Here is a 21,808-nt window from a genome sequence, read left to right on the forward strand (position 1 = left end):
GCTGTCTGGATTGCATTATATACCAGAAGGGTAGGCTGTCTGGGTTACATTATATACCTCAAGGGTAGGCTGTCTGGGTTACATTATATACCAGAAGGGTAGGCTGTCTGGATTACATTATATACCTGAAGGGTAGGCTGACTGGGTTACCTTATAAGTTCTAGGGTTGGCCATCCTCTTCCAGCTTTCCAATACCAGACAAGTTTCACTTGTCAAATACTTTCAAGCATTTCACAGTGCCTGACTTTGTCCACCAGGGGTCAGTGGTTCCATGTGACTCTGTAACACTGCATCCATTGTCCTGTTCTCCATTCTTTGAAGTCACGCAGGTTACTAGGTTAACAATAGAAGTTAAAAACCAGATGGATAATAATACATGTTTGCACCACTATAAAACCTTCTGCGTTCGTTATGACTGGGACTAAATGGTAGCAGCACAAAACTGACTATCAACTGTAGAAAACCGGTAAATACTTAACGGAAATGTGTGTTTGCCAAGCATCATCTTCGTCCACCAACCATCTCTTCTTCTTCAACCTCTCCTCTCATCTTCTACACCCCACCACGCACAGGGGATCTGTATATTGGAGGCGTGGCCAAAGAGATGTATAAGGAGCTTCCAAAGCTGGTGCACGCCAAGGAGGGCTTCCAGGGTTGCCTGGCATCCGTGGACCTGAATGGACGTCTCCCGGATCTCATGTCAGATGCCCTGGCTTGTGTTGGTCAGATAGAGAGGGGCTGCGAAGGTGAACACAAACGCACGCCCACACACACACACAAACACACACACACACCCATGCTCACAGAACAAAACGTCAAATAGTTTGAGCCCTGAAATATAATTTTCAATTAATGAAGGGATTTCTGTTATGGTCATGTCTGTATGCAAGAAACTAATGAAATTATAGAAAACACCTTCAACACTCACACGTACGCACACACACACACACACACACATGCATTTTACAGAAAGTGCTTTTCAGTGGGTTCGCCCATCTTCTCTTATCTGGCTTTACAAGGTAGAAATGAAGCAATATCACACCCTGGCAGCTAGGTGGCAGCATTAGACAAGTGAAATTCACATCAACATTTCTCCTGAAATCAAAGCTGTATTTTCTGTGACTATATGTACTGTGACTATATTTACTGTGCAATTGTCCCTCCACTGAAGTCATAGATTGAAATTCATGTTTATTTGTGTGCGCAGATACAAACAGCTTGAGTATGTATGTATGTGTGTATGTGTATATATAAATATGTATATACACTATATATACATATGTGTGTGTGTGTAAGCAATTAGGCACCAGCAGGTGTGGTTAATGGCCAATATACTGTAACTACAGTATAGTGGGCAGTTTCTAGCCATGACACATCACCCGGTATCTGGACACTGTGCTTAGCCGTGGAACCAAGACGATAATGAACGGTGATTCATTCTAAACTCAGTTGGCCTCCTCAGTCGTTTTCCTTCATTTCATGGTCCTTCTGAAAGGCGACAACCCTCTTCCTCTTATTCTGATGCCAGTGATTGGCAGGATGAAGAGTTTCACACTTCCCTTGCTTTCACCAGCCTCTCACTTTCCATATTAACAGATCTTTCATTCACTTCTCAGGGATGACGCCACTATCACCGGTTCCTGCACGTTCCCTGTCTGCGAAAACACTCACACTGGCATGCAGCATTTCTTATTACATTATCGGCCACAAATCTAATCAGGTTTTTTGTACACAAGAGGAACATGGGGCACATATAAAAATCCATGGCCGCACAGACACACAAAGCCATTATTATTCTAACATTTTACCCAAACTAGCTTACAGTAGCACGGCGTAGGTGGGTCCATCCTCTTCCTGCTACACTTGGTAGAAATGAAGCAATATCACACCCGGCCACTAGGGGGAAATATTGCTGTTGAAATCTTAGCAGTAGCCTGGCGGTTGTCATAGTGTTAAACACTCATCTTCAATTTGACATTGGTTCTTGCAAGATCCCTTTCTCGGAGAGACATCTTTTAGAATCCATCAGCCTTCTCCGTCATATTCTTGCTCCACTGAATACCTTGTGGTAGGACTATTTTCAGCCCAAATCAAGGGACAGCCCTCCTGTTCCTGATGTCGGCGACTCTTCCCGTCTGGCTTCCTGTCTGTCACACTTATTTTCACCAACCTCTCTCTTTGCACGCACATAAGAGATCTTTCGCCGGTTCGTGCCCGGTTGCTGTGTCAGCCCACCCGTATGCCCCGGGAACCCGCCAGATCACCGTAAACCACGACGCCACCCCCGCCTCGTCATTTACCAGTGTCAGCGTCTGTAAAGCATGTCGGCACGCCGCTCCGACACGTCCAGCGTCATTCCTGATTCATTTGGCGGCAGCGTAATCAGATTACTGTCGCTGACAACATTTGTATTGTTAGTGTAACTTTTCATTGTATCCCCATTCCTATGCGCCACACACACACACACACACACACACTGTTCTCTGTGCATGCTTAGTGAGTCTGAGTGTTTGCCAGAAGCAATCCTCTTGAATTATGGATGAGATTTGTGTGCATGCATGAATATATTTGGCTGTTAACGCGTCCACAATGGCACCCTATTCCCTTCATAGTGACCGATGTCCACATGGCTCTGGTCAGATTCTGTGCACTAAGGAGGGAGTAGGCTGCCATTTCGGATTCACCCTAAGTGTTGTGTACACTCACCACTTCCCAAGTAAATATTTGATGTATTTGTCAACGTCATTCTCACTTCTGTTATAATTTCACATTTCCAAATGCCGTCTTCTTCCGCTCTCTCTCTCTCTCTCTCTCTCTCTCTCTCTCTCTCTCTCTCTCTCTCTGATAGTTTTTCTATGTATGGACAACACCTTTTCTCACCCCGTGCTTTGACTTCATCATCCTTTCATGTACCTGACAAACGCTGCTAACGTAGTCCACTGTTCCACTGATCTGTAGCAGAATGCGTTACTATAATTCCTATAATGCTCAAGCTTCCGATGGACGGTGCCCAGATCACATGGAGAGTCTTCTCCGTTTTGGTGTGAGCCAGGGTGTATGAACGGTCTGTATGACTTCCACCTAGAATTTCACTGCTTCCTTAACCTGAGAGATCTGTTCAAAGGTATTCACTAGATCAATACATTCCCATGGTTTTATATTCATCCTCTTTTTCTTATGTTTAATTGACATATCTCTTGAACATAAGCTGCAGTGTTCCGCAAAATGCATTCGACACACTCTCAACACTCTCTCTCTCTCTCTCTCTCTCTCTCTCTCTCTCTCTCTCTCTCTATCTGTTGACTTTTCCTTTAGGACACTGGTCTGGTCTGTCTGTCCTCATGCTGTCTCCCTCCTCTGTCTTTGTCTCCTTTTGTTGATGCAGTCTCTGACAACTTGGCAGTGCTTTACTAACACCTGGTATATTTCGCCTTTTCCTTTCCTTATGGTTTTTTCGCTGACTTGATCAAGTTGCATTGATGAAAGCTGACTTGCAAGGTAGATTGCTTCTGTTTGTTTGATACAGAATCCGTCCTCCCCTCTTTCTCCACCCCCTTTCCCCTCCGCTGCATTTGCAACCCCCTCTCCACCCCCATCGTCCCACCACCTCCACCTTCTTCAAACCCCACCACCTCCTCTAGCTCGGTGACAACTCTGTGTGTTCTGCCGCTCCCTCGAGTGTCATGAGGAATGGGCTTTGACCCCATAGGGAAATACAAGGCTCACCTGTCCTATCCTAAACCAACCAGATTCCGGATCCTAGATGCATTTGTGGAGATCTGAGAGGACTTGACATGTATAAGCAAAATATGAATAGCTCTACTCTGTCTTCTGACAGGTCTGGTGGAAATGTCATTGCTTATGCCAGTTGAATGCTCTCAGATGCTGACAGGGGCATAGAGAGGACGGCCTGGGACAACTTGGGATTGGACCACTACCATCTTGTATCACAGCCTATGGGACATGTTATTGTCTTGCAGTTCTGTGTAGTGTACTCACCTTACTTGGAGGTTCAATTTTGTCACATGTATACGTGTTCTTCTACCATTTTTTTACTGCATGACTCCATGTTCATGGACCAATACACATGTTGCCCACCGCATGCATGGAAGTACACCGAATCTATATATCATTGTGCACTTTTGAATCAAAACACATTTAGTTTGCTAGCTACTGTTTTTAAAATAGCAATCCTTTTTACCTGTGTTGTGTTCCTAACTGTGGTGTCGTTGTAAGTGTAAAGACTTTTTATTATATTTAAATGTTAATTTTAAAAGATGGATAATAAAAAACAAGAATGTTTTATTGAATAAATAAAGTATTAAAGTAACTGAATAATAATCATCGCAACCCAGTCACTACTTTGGTGCGTACGCCACTAAAAGTGTTACTAAATACTCAAAATAATCCAGGGTATTTGTAATGGTCCACAACACGTTCAAGTATTATCACATTTTAACTTTTGATTACTGAAATGTACAATAGTGGATTTTTTCTAATAATCGTAAACTACTCGTAATTAACCATAATCACCATCGTAAAACAACATTATCACAACCAAAAATAACCTCAGTCATAATGTCAACATAACAACTGAATCATGCTGTAAACATAACTCTGGTTTAAAGTTATATCCATACTAACTCTCTGTCATTCCACTGGCATCAACTCCCATTAACACGGCGGACTGAGGGGCTGACTGATTGACTGACTGACAGACGGATCAAAATGACAATAATAGTATTCTGTCTCACTTCAATTGGGATTCTGTAGGTTTGAACACATGAAAACAGAACTGGAAAGTAAAACTCTACATCCCCTATCGAGATTTAACAGGTTTTTTTTAACAGCTGCAAAATGATTTGTTGTTCAGAGCACTGTAGCTAATGCTGTTCTTTACCACACGCATGTTGCTGTTTCACAACAGATCTGCAGTAGAATTTATATCGACATAATCCATGAGAGATTTTCTTGTAATATGTCTGTCTGCCTGACAAGAGACGAGCACAGACAAGCACAGAGACAAGCACATGGATAGAAAGTAACAATGCAGATGGAGTGACAGACAGACACACGGACAGTCCAACAGACAGGCGGAATGACTGACAGACCGACAGGCAGGCAGACTGACTGACAGACCGACAGGCAGGCAGAAACAAAATCCTGTGTCTGATATTCTGACATATTTGGTTGATGCTAATGACTGGAGCCAATTACATTTTTTGAATATTTTTTTTGAGATCCATTTTTCCCCTCAATGGATTTTCTATGTTTGCATTACTAGCGACAACTGCGATTTTCCAGAGGATTCCAGATGATCTCCAGTCCTGTGTACCTTTCCACATTATCTACCATATGGTTGAGTTTACTTTTCTTTCCCTTGCAATGTAAGTAAACAAACCAACAGAAAAACACATCTATTCCTTTGTAAAGAGAAATTGGAGCCTTTGAATAGGTCCTCTCCATTCTCCGTCTTCTGATTGGTTACACCGACCATTACACTTGACCAATCACTTTGATTTCGACTCGAGAAAGGGACGGGTTCATATTGCTTCCCTTTCTTTTCTAATAATGTTTGTTCTTCCTTAAAAATAGCGGTGAGGCTGTAAGAGTGTGAGGAAGATCGATAAGCCAGAGTTCTTTAAAACACACTAAATGACAAATCTCTGTTAATACAACATAAATATGATTTAAAGTAATCTTAAAATTCACACGTTTTTGCATGACTGCTCAGTTAGTGTTTTTCATGTCTGTAACTGTCTGTATGTGTAGCAGTGTGTAGGTATGAGTCTGTGAGTTTGTTTCTGTGTGATAATTATGTATGTGTGTGTGTGTGTGTGTGTGTGTATGTGTGTGTTTATATGAGAGACAGAGAGTATGTTTCTGTTATTATGTCAATTATTAATATACAACCTGTTTGTAATTTGTAGGTAAGTGGATTGCAATACAAATGAATTGGACTTTAAGTTCCCTTAAGTTGTATTTACTTTGGGAGTGGCTAAGGATCCTGGGTTTCCAGACTAAAGACTCCAAGTGTCCAACCAATTCTCTGCATAAACTCTCCCCGTAGTTGTTCTCCCTCTTCATCCGCTGCAACTCCAGGCCCTATGTCGATGTCACCTTCGTCTTCGGCATGTTGTACAAAAATATGTCTTAGCAACCTAACCTACGTCTTCAGCATGTTGTACAAAAACATGCCTTAGCAACCTAACCTTCGTCTTCAGCATGTTGTACAAAAATATGTCTTAGCAACCTAACCTTCGTCTTCAGCATGTTGTACAAAAATATGTCTTAGCAACCTAACCTTCGTCTTCAGCATGTTGTACAAAAACATGTCTTAGCAACCTAACCTTCGTCTTCGGCATGTTGTACAAAAATATGTCTTAGCAACCTAACCTTCGTCTTCAGCATGTTGTACAAAAACATGTCTTAGCAACCTAACCTTCGTCTTCAGCATGTTGTACAAAAACATGTCTTAGCAACCTAACCTTCGTCTTCGGCATGTTGTACAAAAACATGTCTTAGCAACCTAACCTTTGTCTTCAGCATGTTGTACAAAAACATGTCTTAGCAACCTAACCTTTGTCTTCAGCATGTTGTACAAAAATATGTCTTAGCAACCTAACCTTCGTCTTCAGCATGTTGTACAAAAATATGTCTTAGCAACCTAACCTTTGTCTTCAGCATGTTGTACAAAAACATGTCTTAGCAACCTAACCTTCGTCTTCAGCATGTTGTACAAAAACATGTCTTAGCAACCTAACCTTCGTCTTCAGCATGTTGTACAAAAACATGCCTTAGCAACCTAACCTTAGCCTTCTGCAAACATGAATAGGAAAAACGCCAGCATGTTTTTTTATGCTAGCTATTTTGGCAGCATGTCAAACATGTGCTACCGTCAAACAGTAAGACACAGAGGGCTTAAAATGTTATTCTATTTAATTATGGGAACTTTTCACTTATTTAATTTAATTTGCAACGTTTCATTTATCAAATTTCATTGGGAATGTTTTAGAATGCAGACCGAAAAGGCCTGTGCAACCAAACGCGCCCACTGTGATATGCTAGTTATGGCGGTTAGAGAGTTTCGTCCCTGAACTGAAACTCTACAAAAAACTGTAATCATTTTGGAGCGTTTGTCTGAACAGCCACCATTTCTATTGTTCAGCTATTCACGGGAGAAATTTAGGCTGCATCATCATGTCAATGTAATCAGAAACACTTGTTCAAAGAAAGCATTGTGAAGGGTGTGAGGGCTGCCTCCCAACCAGCCAGGTGAACGCACCTCATTCACACAATTCCCTTGAACGCGCCCCTCCCAGCAAATCCCAATCCCCTGAACGCGCCCCTCACAGCAAATCCCAATCCCCTGAACGCGCCCCTCCCAGCAGATTCCACTATATGGCCTGGTCATTCACACCCTGTCCTTGTGAGGTATTGTTTGTGATATGTCCACCCTACTAAGCCCATCTGATTAGATTTATTCAGCGCCGTAGATAGTTTGAAAGGATCGTTCTGGTGTCTTGACCCGTGCCTACCCGTCTGACCGCGTCTTTAGGTTGTCCCCTTTGGTGCTTCTGCCTTCTGTCTGCTTTGATACCTGTGATACCAGCCCACCCTTTGGCTACGTGCCTGCCTGTTCCTGGGTATAATGTTGGATTATCAAAATAAACGTGCTACGATCCACGCTTGGGTCCATCCATCTCTCTCTGGGTGCTTTCGCTACAAAGGCAGAGGAGGTTTCAGTGGCGCAAAAAAACCCAAAAATGTGCAGAGGATAAAAAAAATAAAAAAAACCAGGAGGTTAGGAATCTTTAAACACCGGAGATCCTTTTGTCTGAGAAAAGCCGGATCCACGGCACCAGCCGTGTTTTCTTCCTTCATGGTTGCATGTGCATTGGGTCAATTGTGATGGCGTGTTCGGTAACCCCTTGCCTTGTCCCTCCCTGTGCCCAGGGCCCAGTACCACATGCCAGGAGGACTCGTGTGCCAACCAGGGGGTGTGCCTGCAGCAGTGGGAGGGGTTTAGCTGTGACTGTAGCATGACGTCCTTCGGAGGGCCTCTCTGCAACGACGGTAAGACCCCAATCTGTTCCGAGCCTCGGCCTTTGTGTGCACAGCCTACTGTCGTCTGTGGGCTCACGTGTGTTGCGGCATGGGGTGAGCCCCTAGGCAAATGTTACTGTTATAATTCATGGCAATACATAATGGGATATTCCATTAGGGTAAAGGTATAACTCGTATTCTGACCTGAATACAGTGACCTGAACCAGGTGGTTCACCAGTCAGATCATGCTTGCAAGATGGGTTGCAAAACTTTGTAAGCATTTCTGGTTGAAGGACTGGAAGGACTTCCTGCAATGTCATTATTCATATGTCATTCATACGGGCGTTTTTTCTTGAAATTAAGGATTTTCTTGAAATTAAGCTGGTTGCAAAGTGATTTATCAATCCTATTGGTTTTCAGCCATGAGATCTCTTTCATTTAAAATGTTTTACCCTCCCTTGCAATTAATAATTTCTGCAAGAGTAAGGAACAAACTAACAAGACAATTTAAACAGGAAAAAACATTTATGTTTCAATTATATTCAAATTGTTTGGAATACATCTGGAAAACACCTGTGAGTAAAATGTTCATGTTCATGAAAAACACATGAAAAAATGATTCACATTAATCGACCTGTTGTCACGACGGCCTCCCTGGGGAGATGACAAAACTGAATTAGACAACTGACATGAAAATATATTTCAGGTAATACTCTTCATTTACTGGGTTTTATACAGTGTATGACTTCGCACACAAACACACTTGCATTTTTAAATGTAAGGAAATGTAGATGAGAATTTTTAGCAAACGGCGCTGTCATCAGTGACAGTGACACACACAAGAGCCAGGCATGTGGAATAGAAAATATGCTTCCTGACTTAGTCCTCCTCATTGAAACTGCCACAGAAACATCATGAGCCCCCTTAAACTATTACTGTCCTTCACTTCCCTCAGATAGATTCACATGACCTAGATATTCAGACACACGCACTCTAACCTAGAATGTTGTCCTTACACAGTTAGGGAACTGATATGAAAAAATGTGGCTTGGCCGTAAAACCTGGATGATTGTTGTTCTCGGCGGGTGACAAGCTTTCTTGTCCATTTACACAGAATCCACTTCGAGTTTGATGTCGCTAATGGTTTGTCCTGTTCCATAAACAAAGGTCCGTACATTGAGTTAAATCTAAGATAGTACGCTGTTTGTTTTGGACATATTTGGATATTGATTTTAAGACCATTGATAGATAAAGCCACCACTGACATAAAACTGAAGAACCCTTTTTTATGCTGAAAGAGTTAGAACTTCCCTACCTTTATCAAATTAACTATTGCAATGTGTCATATAGCAGTGCAATTTCTTTAATTAGTTTACAGTTATCTGTCTGTATTGTTAGAATTAAATACTGCATCTAAAAAAGATCAACCTTTCCATGGCTGTACTTATCTCAGCTCTGTATATTGGCTGATGACAGAGTGTCTTTTGTGCCAGAACATTCATTGAAAGGTAAGTGTTGTCATGGCGGCGACAATGACTTCATTTGGAACAAAGGAACACATTTTTCCTTTGAACTCTGTCCTTCAGAAAAGCTTGGTTCTCACTGAGGCAGTTATTCTGTTACTTTACAATGGACTGTGACAATGTGAAGGAGAACCCTTGTGTTCCCTGCTTCTACAGACTGACTTTGACAAGTCGTTGGCATTTCTTCTTTGACTGTGGCAACACCAAAGGCGCCCGCTATTATCCACGGCGAGCACCACTTTACCTGGCACCGTTCGAGGCCTACACACAGCAGGGAGCTCATGATTATCAGTCGTTGCTAAATTGGCGTGTTTCATTTAACCGACTGCTGGATTTGATGTGTCTAGACGAGTCCTGTCAAAAGAACAAAACAAGTACAATGCCGTGGAAATCATTGTGCCTATTTTTGATTTTCTCTATTTTAACCTTTTTTTTTTTCACTGAATGTATCATATCTTCAAACTAAACCTAATTACATACACCGTTTTGATAACTTCATTAAATAAATTACATCATTATCGTACACCCAGTTGGCCTCTTTCACTTGGTTCGGGTTGTCAAACCTTCAGCTCCATTATCTTTGTTAGTAATCTGGCCCTCACGTCACAAAAAGTTTACTTTAGTCACTTTTCTGATGTGGACTTGCTTGTTTGTTTTGGATCATTGTCTTTCTGCATGACCCAGTTGCGGTTAAGCTTAAGCTCACAGACAGATGGCTTGACATTTTCCTATAGAATTCCTCTGATGAAGAGCTTTATGGTTCCTTCAATAACAGCGAGTCCCGAGGCAGTGAAACACGCCGAAACCCTCCCCCCTGCCACCTCCTCACGAGAGGCACTGAGGTCTAAGACCCTGGTCACGACACACAGTGGCCTTGAGTGCTGGGCTAGAGGATGAGTGGTCACACAGGGTTGCCACATTTGCCAGCTCAGTCGTGTGTTGTTAGCCAGAGGAGAGTTCTTATTCAACCACTAAGGCTGAAATGGCTGAAAAAGTCTGAAACATTTCAACATATAAGGAGTTCAATTATCATACAAATATATATGCCCTTATTTTTCAATTTTTATCAACGATCTGGGAGCAATGAGGGCTTAACTGCCTTTCTCAGGGGCGGAGCAGATTTTTCGTCTTTCTCTCCTGGGGATTCGATCTAGCAACCATTCTGTTACTGGTCAGATGTTCTAACCTCGGTCAGATGTTCTAACCTCGGTCAGAGGTTCTAACCTCGTTCAGATGTTCTAACCTCCAGGCTACACCACATTTACTCCCCGAAACCCTGATAACATCTTCAACAGCATTTGGTTCCAGCTAGAGTCAACATTAGTGTCCTGTAGGGAGCCAGGTGACATTTCAACTAATACTTTGTTTAACTAGGCTGTTTCTAAGCAGAATATACTGTACAGTAATGCACTTGCTATTGGTTAATTGGTAGTGGTCAATTGCTATCGGTTAATTGTTGGTGAATTATTATTGGTTTTGGTGAATCAGTAAATTGCTTACTCAAACCACCATATTGTTTATTTCATTTGTCCGTGCTGTTGGCTAGAAATATATATTTAACCCAGTACCCAGCTGCAACCGCATCCCATAATTATTGTTCGACTAGAGTTCTGATCAGAGGTAGGGCACCAGGCTACACCGGGGACTGATTTCTGGGATACAGTTTATCTGTGTTGACCTTTACTGTAACAGGAGGTAGGCTGTGGCAACTCACAGGTCCCAGCAACATCAGCAGGTCTTCAATGTCCAGGATTTACTTGTTCACGTCCCTTAAATGGATCTCTTAAATGTATCTATCCAGCTAATGTAATTTTTCAAGGATTTTAATTTCTTCATTTATTAACATCTCAGTTTAATTTAGAGAGGTATTTATGACAAGGGGTGGATTGAGGATTGGTGACTTTATTAATCGTGTGTCGCAGAGCGAAAGGTATGGCAGCATTGGGAGATGTAGGAAGGCGTGCAATAACTCAAACCAGTAGCCTACTTTCTCTTGCCAATTATGCTCAAGGGGCGTGTGGAGTGGGGGGGGGCGCGGAGGGGGGTCTTTACTTCCGTCTTTGGTGGAACATTCAGTACGGGGCGAACAGAGCAAACTGCTGAACAGCACTAAAAAGGAGAGTGACCAGGATAGAGTGTGATATAGTTAGAGTGAGACAGACACAGAGCGAGGCTTACATGGGGAGTGAAGGAGAGAGCAAAATAATAAGAGAAACGGTGAGACGAAGGAAGAGCGAGAGAGAGCGAGAGAGAGAGAGAGAGAGAGAGATGTTCTCAGGATGTGGATGGAGGGATAGAGCAAGGGGCAATGGAAGGATGGAGGAAAGGATTGAGATCACAAAAAGCCATGAGGGAGGAGGGCACCAGTGATGTTAATATATTTTCTGCCACAAAGCCGCCAACCAGATAAGATTCTCTTTTTGTTATCAGGGAAGAGAGCGTTAATAGATTTCACTGGCGGCGCCTGATCCTCCAGTAACCAGCATTATAATACTGGCGGAGAGATACCAGTGTCTGAAGGGAAGCGTCTCCAACCCACACCGGCTTCCATTTCTAGGCCAACCTGTCCACTGCTTGTCTGTACAGTATATAGTACTCTATCTATCTCCTTCATTACTCACACCCTCCCTCCCTCTCTATCTTTCTCCTCTCCCTTCCTTTTAGCCTTCGTCCCTTCATCATCATTCATGTATTCCTCTTCATCCTTTGGTCCGCTGAGGACTTGCGCTGTGTCACGGCCTGTGAGTGAGGAGATGCGTTTGTTTTGAAGGACAAGCCAACTCCTGGTGAACCCTCCAGGTGAAGCCTTTCAAATGATCAGAGAAAATAAAAGGGGGAAACGCTGGCACGGTCCTCCATTTATCTGTATCATCCATATTCATCCCTTACAAGCCAGTCAGCTGTGTGTGTGTGTGTGTGCGTGCATGTGTGTGCGTTGCGCGTTTGTGTGTGCGCGCGCGTGTGTGTGTGTGTGCGTTGTGATTGTGGAAAGTGGAGCGGGTCTCATCAGGTAGAGGCCTTTATCTGAGCTGTAATGTGTGTCCTGTAGCCAGTGGGATGGCAGGTTTATTCACAGGAGGCATTAGTGAGAACAATCTGCTACTCTCCCCCCTTCCCACACACACACCCACAGCAGTAAATGAGCTGTCCCCCTCTGGGTTCTTACTGACACAGACACACTAGAAAACAACACATTTATGTTGTTTGTGTGCGTGCGTGTGTGTGTGTGTGCATGTGTGTGTGTGTGTATGTAAATGTGTGCAAATGGGAAAGACAGAGAATCACCAAATAATGCAATTTGAATTTGACTGAGAGAGAGTCATGCCAATAAACCAATTTGAATTGAATTTAATTGAGGGAGAAATGACTGAAAAAGAGTGAAATGGTGTGATTAAGAGAGAGAGCAATGATCTTAGGAGTCTTAACAGTAACAGGGAGACAGAAGAGGAGAGAGCAAGATGCAGAGAGGAATTGAAAAGAAGAAAGACATCTTAAGTGGGAACATCACATTTTTACCAGAGACATTTGCATAAGCTGAGATGCACAGCAGCCATTTTACAATGAAGCCAATAAGTACCAGGGGAGGGTGTTTTGTTGGCCCAAATGGCACCCCATTCCCTATCTAGTCCACTGCTTTGGGACAGAACCCTCAGGGCACCCAGGAGGACTGGGGTGCTACTGGGGACACGGACAAGACAACTGAGTCCCCTCGCGGTACTGGATGGTGTTCTGGAGATTTCCGTCATGAGTCGTCACAGGTCCCCTGCTGCATCAGAGAGAAACTCCATTTCACAGTCCCTGGTCCCCATCGCACTCGCACACACACCCCCACACACACACACACAAACGGGTGGCATAGCTGCCAATCAGCAGATGTAATATGTAATGGGGATGACACCATCTCACCGCCATTTATCGTCAGATCTGGGTGTCCAGCGCCTCCTAAACTGGGCCCTATGCATTTTGTTGTACCCAACCTATACCTTGGGTCCACATGGCTCTGCACGTATTTAGGGAGCAGAGAACTGTTCGGGATACAGTCAGGACTTTTGTGTGAATCGATTGTAGGAAGACACTTTAGCGGGTGCAGTAGTGCGAATTAATATGAAGACATGATCCGAACCCTGGTCTGGCGGTGTCAAAGCTGACAGTGGCACAGTAGGAAGACACACGTGGCCAATGCTATGGGGTCTGATTTCACGGTGTCCGGCCTCATCTTCGGCGTGCTTGCGAGTAAAGAGAGCACCCCTGTATGGAACGTCCAGCCCTTTCCCTAGTTCCGCAAAGGCACTATCTTCTCTTTACGTAGCATTTGTCCAGCCGACATGTATTTAAGGTATCACACTGTAGACGCGCGCTGCGGACTAAACATGTTCATTTCGTGCTCGAGGTTTTCGACAGAGCCCCGCTAGGCTGAGGCGTTGGTAGACATCATTCAAACCCACCTGCTACTTAGCATAGAGAAGTCATTCAGCGAACCAAAAAAAACCCCAGGAGATTGGTCTGGGAGTCAGGGATTGGTTGGCACACTCTCAGACCACACGATTTGAGTGTGCGAGGTCAGGGCCACAGTGGAATTGGCTTTTCATTCCTTCCCCTGAGGCGGAAGTGGACTGCAACAAAGATAAAGGCCCCGTCCTAAATGACATCCTAGGCCCTCAAGCAGGGCACTGCTTCTCAAGCCGGCCCTTGGGCGCTGGTCAAACCAAGCGCACTCTGTGCAGGAGGGGTTCATTTGAGACCCGGGGCTGGCAGGACTCATTAGGATTCTGAGGCTCCTCTCTTTTCTCTTTCGCCCCCGTCCTCCCCGCCCCCGTCCTCACCGCCCCCTCCCCGTACCTGATGAGGGCATTTGAAAAAGGAACGGCAACCCACAAACCAGTTTCCACTATGGCTCCGTCCCCAAATGACACCCTACCTCTATTTCCCAAACACAGCTGCTGTGAAAAGTGCCGTAGTGCCCTTCCTAGGGAAAAGGATGTGATTTTGGACATGTACCCTTTCTTCTGTTTACCCCACCTTGCCTTGAACGCCTTTTGTTGGGCAACCTGGCAAATGAAAAGGGCCTGAATAACACTTGGCCTGGTCCGGCTGCTGGGCGCCGCTGGTGAGAGATTGGATGTAATGACTTAAAGTCTGGCCATGGGGGTGGGGGTGGGGTGGGGGGGGGTAGCCAGTCAGTCATTTGGGAGAGAAAGGCTTTCTCCCAGGTGTTCCCGTCCCAATCACGCCTCACCGTCTTGCCAGGAATGGACAGACACGTGGTGTAGACCGTTAGCGGCTAGCCCTTTCCCGCGGCTGAGAATGACTGGCATGGCCTCCCGCCTCGTCACGTTTGCCAACTGCGGTCATTCTGCAGACGCTCATATCCAGAGCAACTCGGAGTAGTGCTTCTTCAGTGAGATTTCCCCAAGCTGCGGGGGGATCTAGTGTCCAGGAGCGTTGGGGCTGTGAACGAAAGGTCTCTGGGTCTAATCCCAGATTGGAGGAGGTGAAAGAACATGGGAGTCCCTGAGTAAGACCTTTAAAAAAGAGGCTCCAGACCTGTTCAAACCTGAAAGGTGTATTTCTTTATCTGATACTGGAACTAGCTAGAACCCAGCCATGTTGGTGGGCGTTGAAATGAGGGGAAAAAGCCAATGAATAAACTTTGTACCCAGTCCTTCTGATTTGTCTAGCCATCTTAAAGAAGGATATCTTACTGTGTAACTGATTATAACGCATCTACATGAAGTGAGGGAAGAGGATGACAGTTTTGGGGGACTCTAGGATCGCTGTCCTTATCTGAAGGCTGGTGTGTGTGTGTGTGTGTGTGTGTTTGAGTGTGTGTGAAGAGCTTGCGTCTGGTGAGGCTTAACACATATGTGTCCAGGTGTGTTCCTGTAGTCTTCTTCCGCAGAGAGTTGGAGCAGTCAAGCGTTTGAGCTTACTGCAGACAAAGAGGACAATGTGACTGTGTGCGTGTGTGTGTGTGCGTGTGTGTGCGTGTGTGTGTGTTCAGTTTTTCTAAAGTGGGCTGAGACCAGAGCTGTCAGTACGGCCCCTCCACGCGATCTCCCCCTCGCCTCGCTGACCCTCTAACACCCTGACCTGGTTGCCCACTCAGTCTCGGAGCTCGGGCCATTAGTGTCATGTCAATATTGTATCAACAGTGGTGACTGTGCGGTGTGGGCGTGGGGCTCCCGTCTCTGACAGGAGGGGGAGCCTTGGGCGACAACGCCATACTCCTCCCAAACCTCCCTCCCTGTCTCTCTCCCTCTTATCCCGGGGATGGTTGTCTTCCTGATTGGCTCACCGGCAGGCTGTGCCGCCGTAACCTGGGTTCTGATCCTTAGCAGGGTTGACTGGCTTATCATCCCGTTCAGGGTGTTCGGTAGGAGAGTGGTGTGTTAGACGTTTCAGAGAAGGACAGAAAGCTCTCTGGATATATTGTGATACGGTGTTGTGTGTGACACTGCTCCAGCGCCTTGACAACAACCATTGGCTTTGTATAACAGAAGTTGTCTTCTGACATGCCGACCAACCCCACTTCACTCTTATATACCCTGTCATGAGACTGCCACCAGCATTTGAAATATCTAACTTCCATGTTTTCTTTTTCATGGGATTGCCCTCTTATGAAAGAGGATATATGAAAACATGCAAGCACACATTTGTACAGCACAGGCATGTCCTCTTCTTGGGAGACATGCAACAATGTAAAAATAAAAATGATGTAAATGGCCACATTAAAACATCATACATGAACATATTCCTGGATGAAATTTGTAATTCTGCACTAAACAGCACTGGAAACCACCAAAGTAATGTGTTTGACCTATTCTAGTTGTGTAAGCACATGTTTTGTCTTGGTGCTTCTCAGAAGAGTGCGTTCCACCACAGAGAACTTCAGTTTTCTTGTCGTTGAGTTGATGCCGACTGAGTTAGTAATGGTTTTGGTGTTTCAGAACAGATTTACGTATTGTCATGTCTCGTATTCGGGCTTCAGTCGGTGTGTGTGTGTGCGTTTGCGTGTGCGTGTGTGTGTGTGTTGAATGCTTGGCCTAGCTTTGAGATGACATTTTGCTTAAAGGCATGGGTTAAGCAGTCTTAAGTGCTTCTCGTGTATTCACTTCAGTTCCCCCTTTCCCCCTAAAGACAGTGGATTCACATTGCACGGATGCAGAGATTGACACACAAACACCCACGCACATCAGTTGAAAAATACACACACACACACACAGACACACACTTGTCCATTCATATACCTAACTGAATGAGGTGTACTTTAATCATCCCCCCCAAAAAAAATTAAGACATTTCATGCACACACACCTGTACATTCAAATGGTCATATTCATGACTTATTTGGCAGATCTTTTTGTCGGTTGCATGCGTTCAAAGCAAATGTATTTTCTATCGTAGTTGTCCCCCATGACAGTCAAACGCAAATCTCTGGCCTTAGAGCAAGCACCACGCTTTACCAGCCGAGCCATGTACTTACCGAGTTCCACTGGAAGTAAGGTTTTGCTGTTTATGTGTTTGGCCAATTTATTAATTACATCAACCTGTTATTCACCACCCAGTTCACTTATGTTCTCTTCATGTGTACACTGTCCTCTACACATGTACAGTATGTCAGTGAAAGACATTTACTGTACCTTGACTCGTTCTTGTGAATTATTTTCACATGGTCACACAAACAGACAAGAATAATTATCATTGGCATTATTTAAATAAGGTTAATCAACGATGGTTGCCCATTGGACCTGTCTGTGTGCTGTCTGTGTGCTGTCTGTGTGCTGTCTGTGCGCTGTCTGTGCGCTGTCTGTGTGCTGTCTGTGTGCTGTCTGTGTGCTGTCGGTGCACGCTGTCGGTGCACGCTGTCTGTGTGCTGTCTGTGTGCTGTCTGTGTGCTGTCTGTGTGCTGTCTTTGTGCTGTCTGTGTGCTGTCTGTGTGCTGTCTGTGTGCTGTCTTTGTGCTGTCTGTGTGCTGTCTGTGTGCTGTCTGTGTGCTGTCTGTGTGCTGTCTGTGCACGCTGTCTGTGTGCAATGATGCTAATGAAAACAGTCTCGTTTGGCGTCCCTGAACAACCTCAGTTTAGTGTCATCTACAAAGTAACCTGTGCTTACTGGCATAATGATGTTCTGAGTATTTTCATTAATCCAGTGTGTTTTTTGCTTTGCTGACTCTATCATTACATGTGAGCTGTGCTTCAGAAACAGATAAAGATTTTGACAATTTAACATCAATATCAAACTGGTATTTATTGAGACCACTGCATGACTGCCCCCAATGCTGTATCTCTGCTTTTATATCCCCCCCTCTTCTCTCTCTCTCTCTCTCCCTCTCTCCCTCTCTCTCCCCCTCTCTCTCTCTTTCTCTCCCCCTCTCTCTGCTCCCCAACCCTCCATCCAAGTCTAGCCCAACAGCTAGTTATGTTCAAAACACTGTTTTTATTACATGACAAAAGCATTGTGATGGATTAAAGCAGGGATGAGAAGGGAAGGGGCTGCAAACGGACAGCTAATTGTAACAAATGAAGCTCTTGGAGGCGGTGCTGTCTTATGCTGGGGAACATTATGGGAGTAATATCATCACATTGTCGTACCATGTGACATTTTTACTCAATATTTACTTGTTTTTAATCCTAAAGGAGAATAAACTGATCAAGCTAATGGTCAACGCTACCTTGTAAACAATGTATTTTTGTTCTCTCGCTTTTTATACACTTTCTTTCCCCTGCGAATCCACGGGAAAACTCGGATGCCTTTTGATCAGGGGTTCTTTTTCCACTTGCTACTGCGAGACAAAAGAGTTTCAACATGTGTGCTAATGTGTGCGAGTCTGAGGGGATCTGAGAAGCGGCAGGACGTCTCTGTGTCGTGTCGGTGGTTATGCAAATGCATGGTAATGTAAATGATGCAAGCGTTACACGGGCACACAAACCCAACACCTTCAGCATATACTGTAGTACAGAAAACCTACAGCTGCATTTAGTATTTAGAAGCCATAAACAGTTTTACTATACATGGATGTGAATGGCATTATCAACTTTCATACAGTGATGGATTTCCTAAACCGACAAGGACACACACACACACACACATTCACGCGCACGCAACTCACTGCCACACACATACACACACACACACACACACACACAGAAAGCATCTGCTTTTTCCGTTACCCGTGGCGTGGGTTGGAGAAGGACCAAGCTACACCAGATAAACAGATGGGCTTTTTAAATGCATGTTGAGCCACTTGTATAGTCAACATACTCTATCATTTCACTCCTTTCACTCCCAGAATGCTGCTGGTGAGGCTTCACACAGAAATCTAAATGTAAAATGGATGATGTGACAGAACCTTCCAAATGGAGACTTTTTTTCACAGCATAAGCAAAGGCACCAAAATGCTATTCATTTCCACAAAGTCATTTAAGATCAAGAGGGGGGAAATAACTCTGAAGAAAACATCTCTGTGGATGCCAAGTGTGTAGAAGAGCGAAAGAGGGTGCGCATGTGTGTGTGTGTGTGTGTATGTTGTGATGAGGATTGAGTTTGTGAATATATAAACCAAATCCTGACTGTCAGTGCAAGAGATAGGGGTCAGGGGTCAGATGATTTCAGCAGGAAGCTTCAATCTCTCTCTCTCTTTTTGTCTCTATCTTTCTCCACGGTTTGTGGGATGGAGGAGCCAGCCAGGTCAGGGACAGAGACCTGCCTCTATTAAGAAACCTTCTGCATTTCTATTTCACCCTCCAATCAGCCAACATGCAGTTATCTGGGCCAGAAAAGAGATTGCTGAGGAGATATATATATATTTATCTGAACGAGAAGACATTTTAATCCACACAACTTCTTACTGTCCCCCTTTTTGGTCAGCAGGTCCAGCCTGACCCTATTCCACTGAATGAAATTTAAAGGAGAAAAACACAAAGCACTGGCAAAAATAGACTTTTGCTATCTGGAATCTTCCCAGAGGTATTAATCACAGTTGGGGAAGAGGAAATGGCCTGGAATGAGCGGCAGTGTCTGGTTTATCAAAACAGACACAAAGTCAGACACTGGACTGTTTGGCGCTGAGGAATATTAGCCTAATCCACAGTGGCTGTACTGGCCCCTAAAATGTAGAGGATTAGCATAAACTAAGTATGTTGTTCTCTGTAACCACTTAAAGTTGTTAATCCACCGCCTCAGAAATACAAATCGTGAAACTCCTAACAATTTTGTGAATGCCAATTTTCTGTCAGTGGATAAAATAACTTTACACAACATGACTTAACTCATACATGTTTTTTCTGGGAAATCAGGATATTGTTTGACAAGATTTTAAAACAATTTCGATGCACTTCACATTGCCAAGTAGATGGTACGGGCATATGGCTGTCAAGGACACCTGTCTATCCAACTATAAATGCACAAACTATATTCTGATTAAATGTACTCAAGTACATTGTCCATGTTGCATTGCAGTTGTCTGCTCCTGCCTACAGACTCGCAGCACCGCTTGTTGGTTGCCAAAGCAACCAGATTAACACCGATTTAATCTAAAAATGTAATCTTAACTTCAGACCCCAAAATCAATAATGCAATTTGTTTAAACTGATATTGACATTGGTATTAATATGTGTGTGTGTGTGTGTGTGTGTGTGTACAGTCATACTATCAACAAACTCTCTGTAAAACATCTACAGATTGACATCGGGACTCTCAAAATAAAGTGTAACCTCACGATATCACAAGAACCTATGTCACACACACACACACACACAGAAACCTCACAGGACTGAGCTGCGGTGGGGCCTTGCTCTACATGGTTGTATTAGTCTGATGCAGCAGTAGGAGGCGTGATACGTGTTCTGGGCATGTGATAATTAAATATCACATGCCCAGAACACGTAACCTGTGTGTGTGTCACGTGGTGTGTCATATTTTTAGTGTTGCCACATAGAGAATGGCGTGAAGAGTGTAAACTCAACAAACACCTTGGAATTATCACCTCCATCCCTCCCTCCCTCTCACACACACACACTCATAGTTATCAGGTTGTTATCAGGTTGCTAGCCAACCAGCCAGAATGGTAAAATGTACTGAACTGTTTTTGTAGATGCTGCTACATTCACAATGTAACTTGTTCCTGTTGTGTACTTATGGAGTGTGGTAATATGGCCAGTATATAATATGTATATATAATGGTTAAAAGCTGTTCTTGGGCACGACACATCACAGAGTGCCTGGATACAGCACCTAGCCATTGTATATTAGCAATATAGCACATACCACCAAATATTCCTTATAGTTATTATAAACCAGTGCCCCAGCACAACTAGAACCGTGAAATGTTACATAATACCAATTTCAGCCAATCGGCATTCAGGATTCGAACCATTCGGTAAGAGCTACAGCTTCATGTGTGGCTTATGCTGTAAGTTTCAATGATAATCACAATGCACACATACACCCACACACAAACTAACAACGACACAAACACACACTCTCCCTGTTCCTAATTGTCGGCCTTGCCGTGAGCGACATGGACATCCCCATTCACCACCCAGTGACTAATCTGTGGTCCTGCCAGGTTGGGTCTTCATTTCCCTCCTCACACTTCTAGTATTACACCCTCATTCACAGACGTTGCTACCAGTTTCCTGCAGGGAAAATAGAAAGAAGTGCCCCCCTCCCACTCGCTTTCAAGTTGTATTTGTTGCTTTTTTGGCATGTCAAAACAATTTGTATATTGTCAAGTTGTACATACTTCAACTGCTCTCCCTTCTTTCTTCAACTCTGTCTCTCTCCTCTCGTTCTGTTGTCTGGGTATCTCTTTCGATATGTCTACATGTCTCTTTTCTATGGACATCTGTTCTTAACATTAATTCTTCACAGTGACTCACCAGCAGTAGTTCTCATTTTCTCACTGCTTTCACAAGCTGAAAATGAAAATCGTCTACCCAGCCTGAATCCTATTATTTCCCCCCCAAAACAACGTTGTGTAATTAATTGAGATTTTCATCCACGACTCCTCCGGTGTCATGTCCACACAGAGAGAAGACGAGAGAGGAGGGCTTCGGTTATTCAGGATCCATCTTTTCCCAGCAGGTTGGCCTTAACAGACACTCAACATTTTAATTAGTATTTTGTTTGGAACAACAACGTGTTCACTCTTAGTTCCGTTTTACTGTTGCATCCCTGCCGGGCAGCCAATTAAAATCTTCCTCTCGCCAGCCAGCTAGCACACCACTCAGATTAGCCT

The 21,808-nt window shown here is 44.1% G+C and overlaps 1 protein-coding gene across 31 annotated transcripts in view; it reads left to right on the forward strand.

Moving 5' to 3' along the window:
* Positions 1-21,808, forward strand: part of LOC105006738 (neurexin-1a) — a 389,916-nt gene that overhangs the window by 196,630 nt on the left and 171,478 nt on the right. For 18 of the 31 annotated variants that reach the window (XM_034292322.1, XM_034292324.1, XM_034292326.1 and 15 more), the window contains 2 exons: positions 573-746; positions 7,957-8,076. In XM_034292322.1, the coding sequence (XP_034148213.1) occupies positions 573-746; positions 7,957-8,076 (294 nt within the window). Of the gene's footprint in view, positions 1-572; positions 747-3,471; positions 3,499-7,956; positions 8,077-21,808 lie in introns of all 31 variants that reach the window. The other 13 variants (XM_034292318.1, XM_034292310.1, XM_034292313.1 and 10 more) reach the window with 1 other exon arrangement.

Source organism: Esox lucius, chromosome 5 (genome assembly GCF_011004845.1).
Source record: "Esox lucius isolate fEsoLuc1 chromosome 5, fEsoLuc1.pri, whole genome shotgun sequence".
NCBI lineage: Eukaryota > Metazoa > Chordata > Actinopteri > Esociformes > Esocidae > Esox > Esox lucius.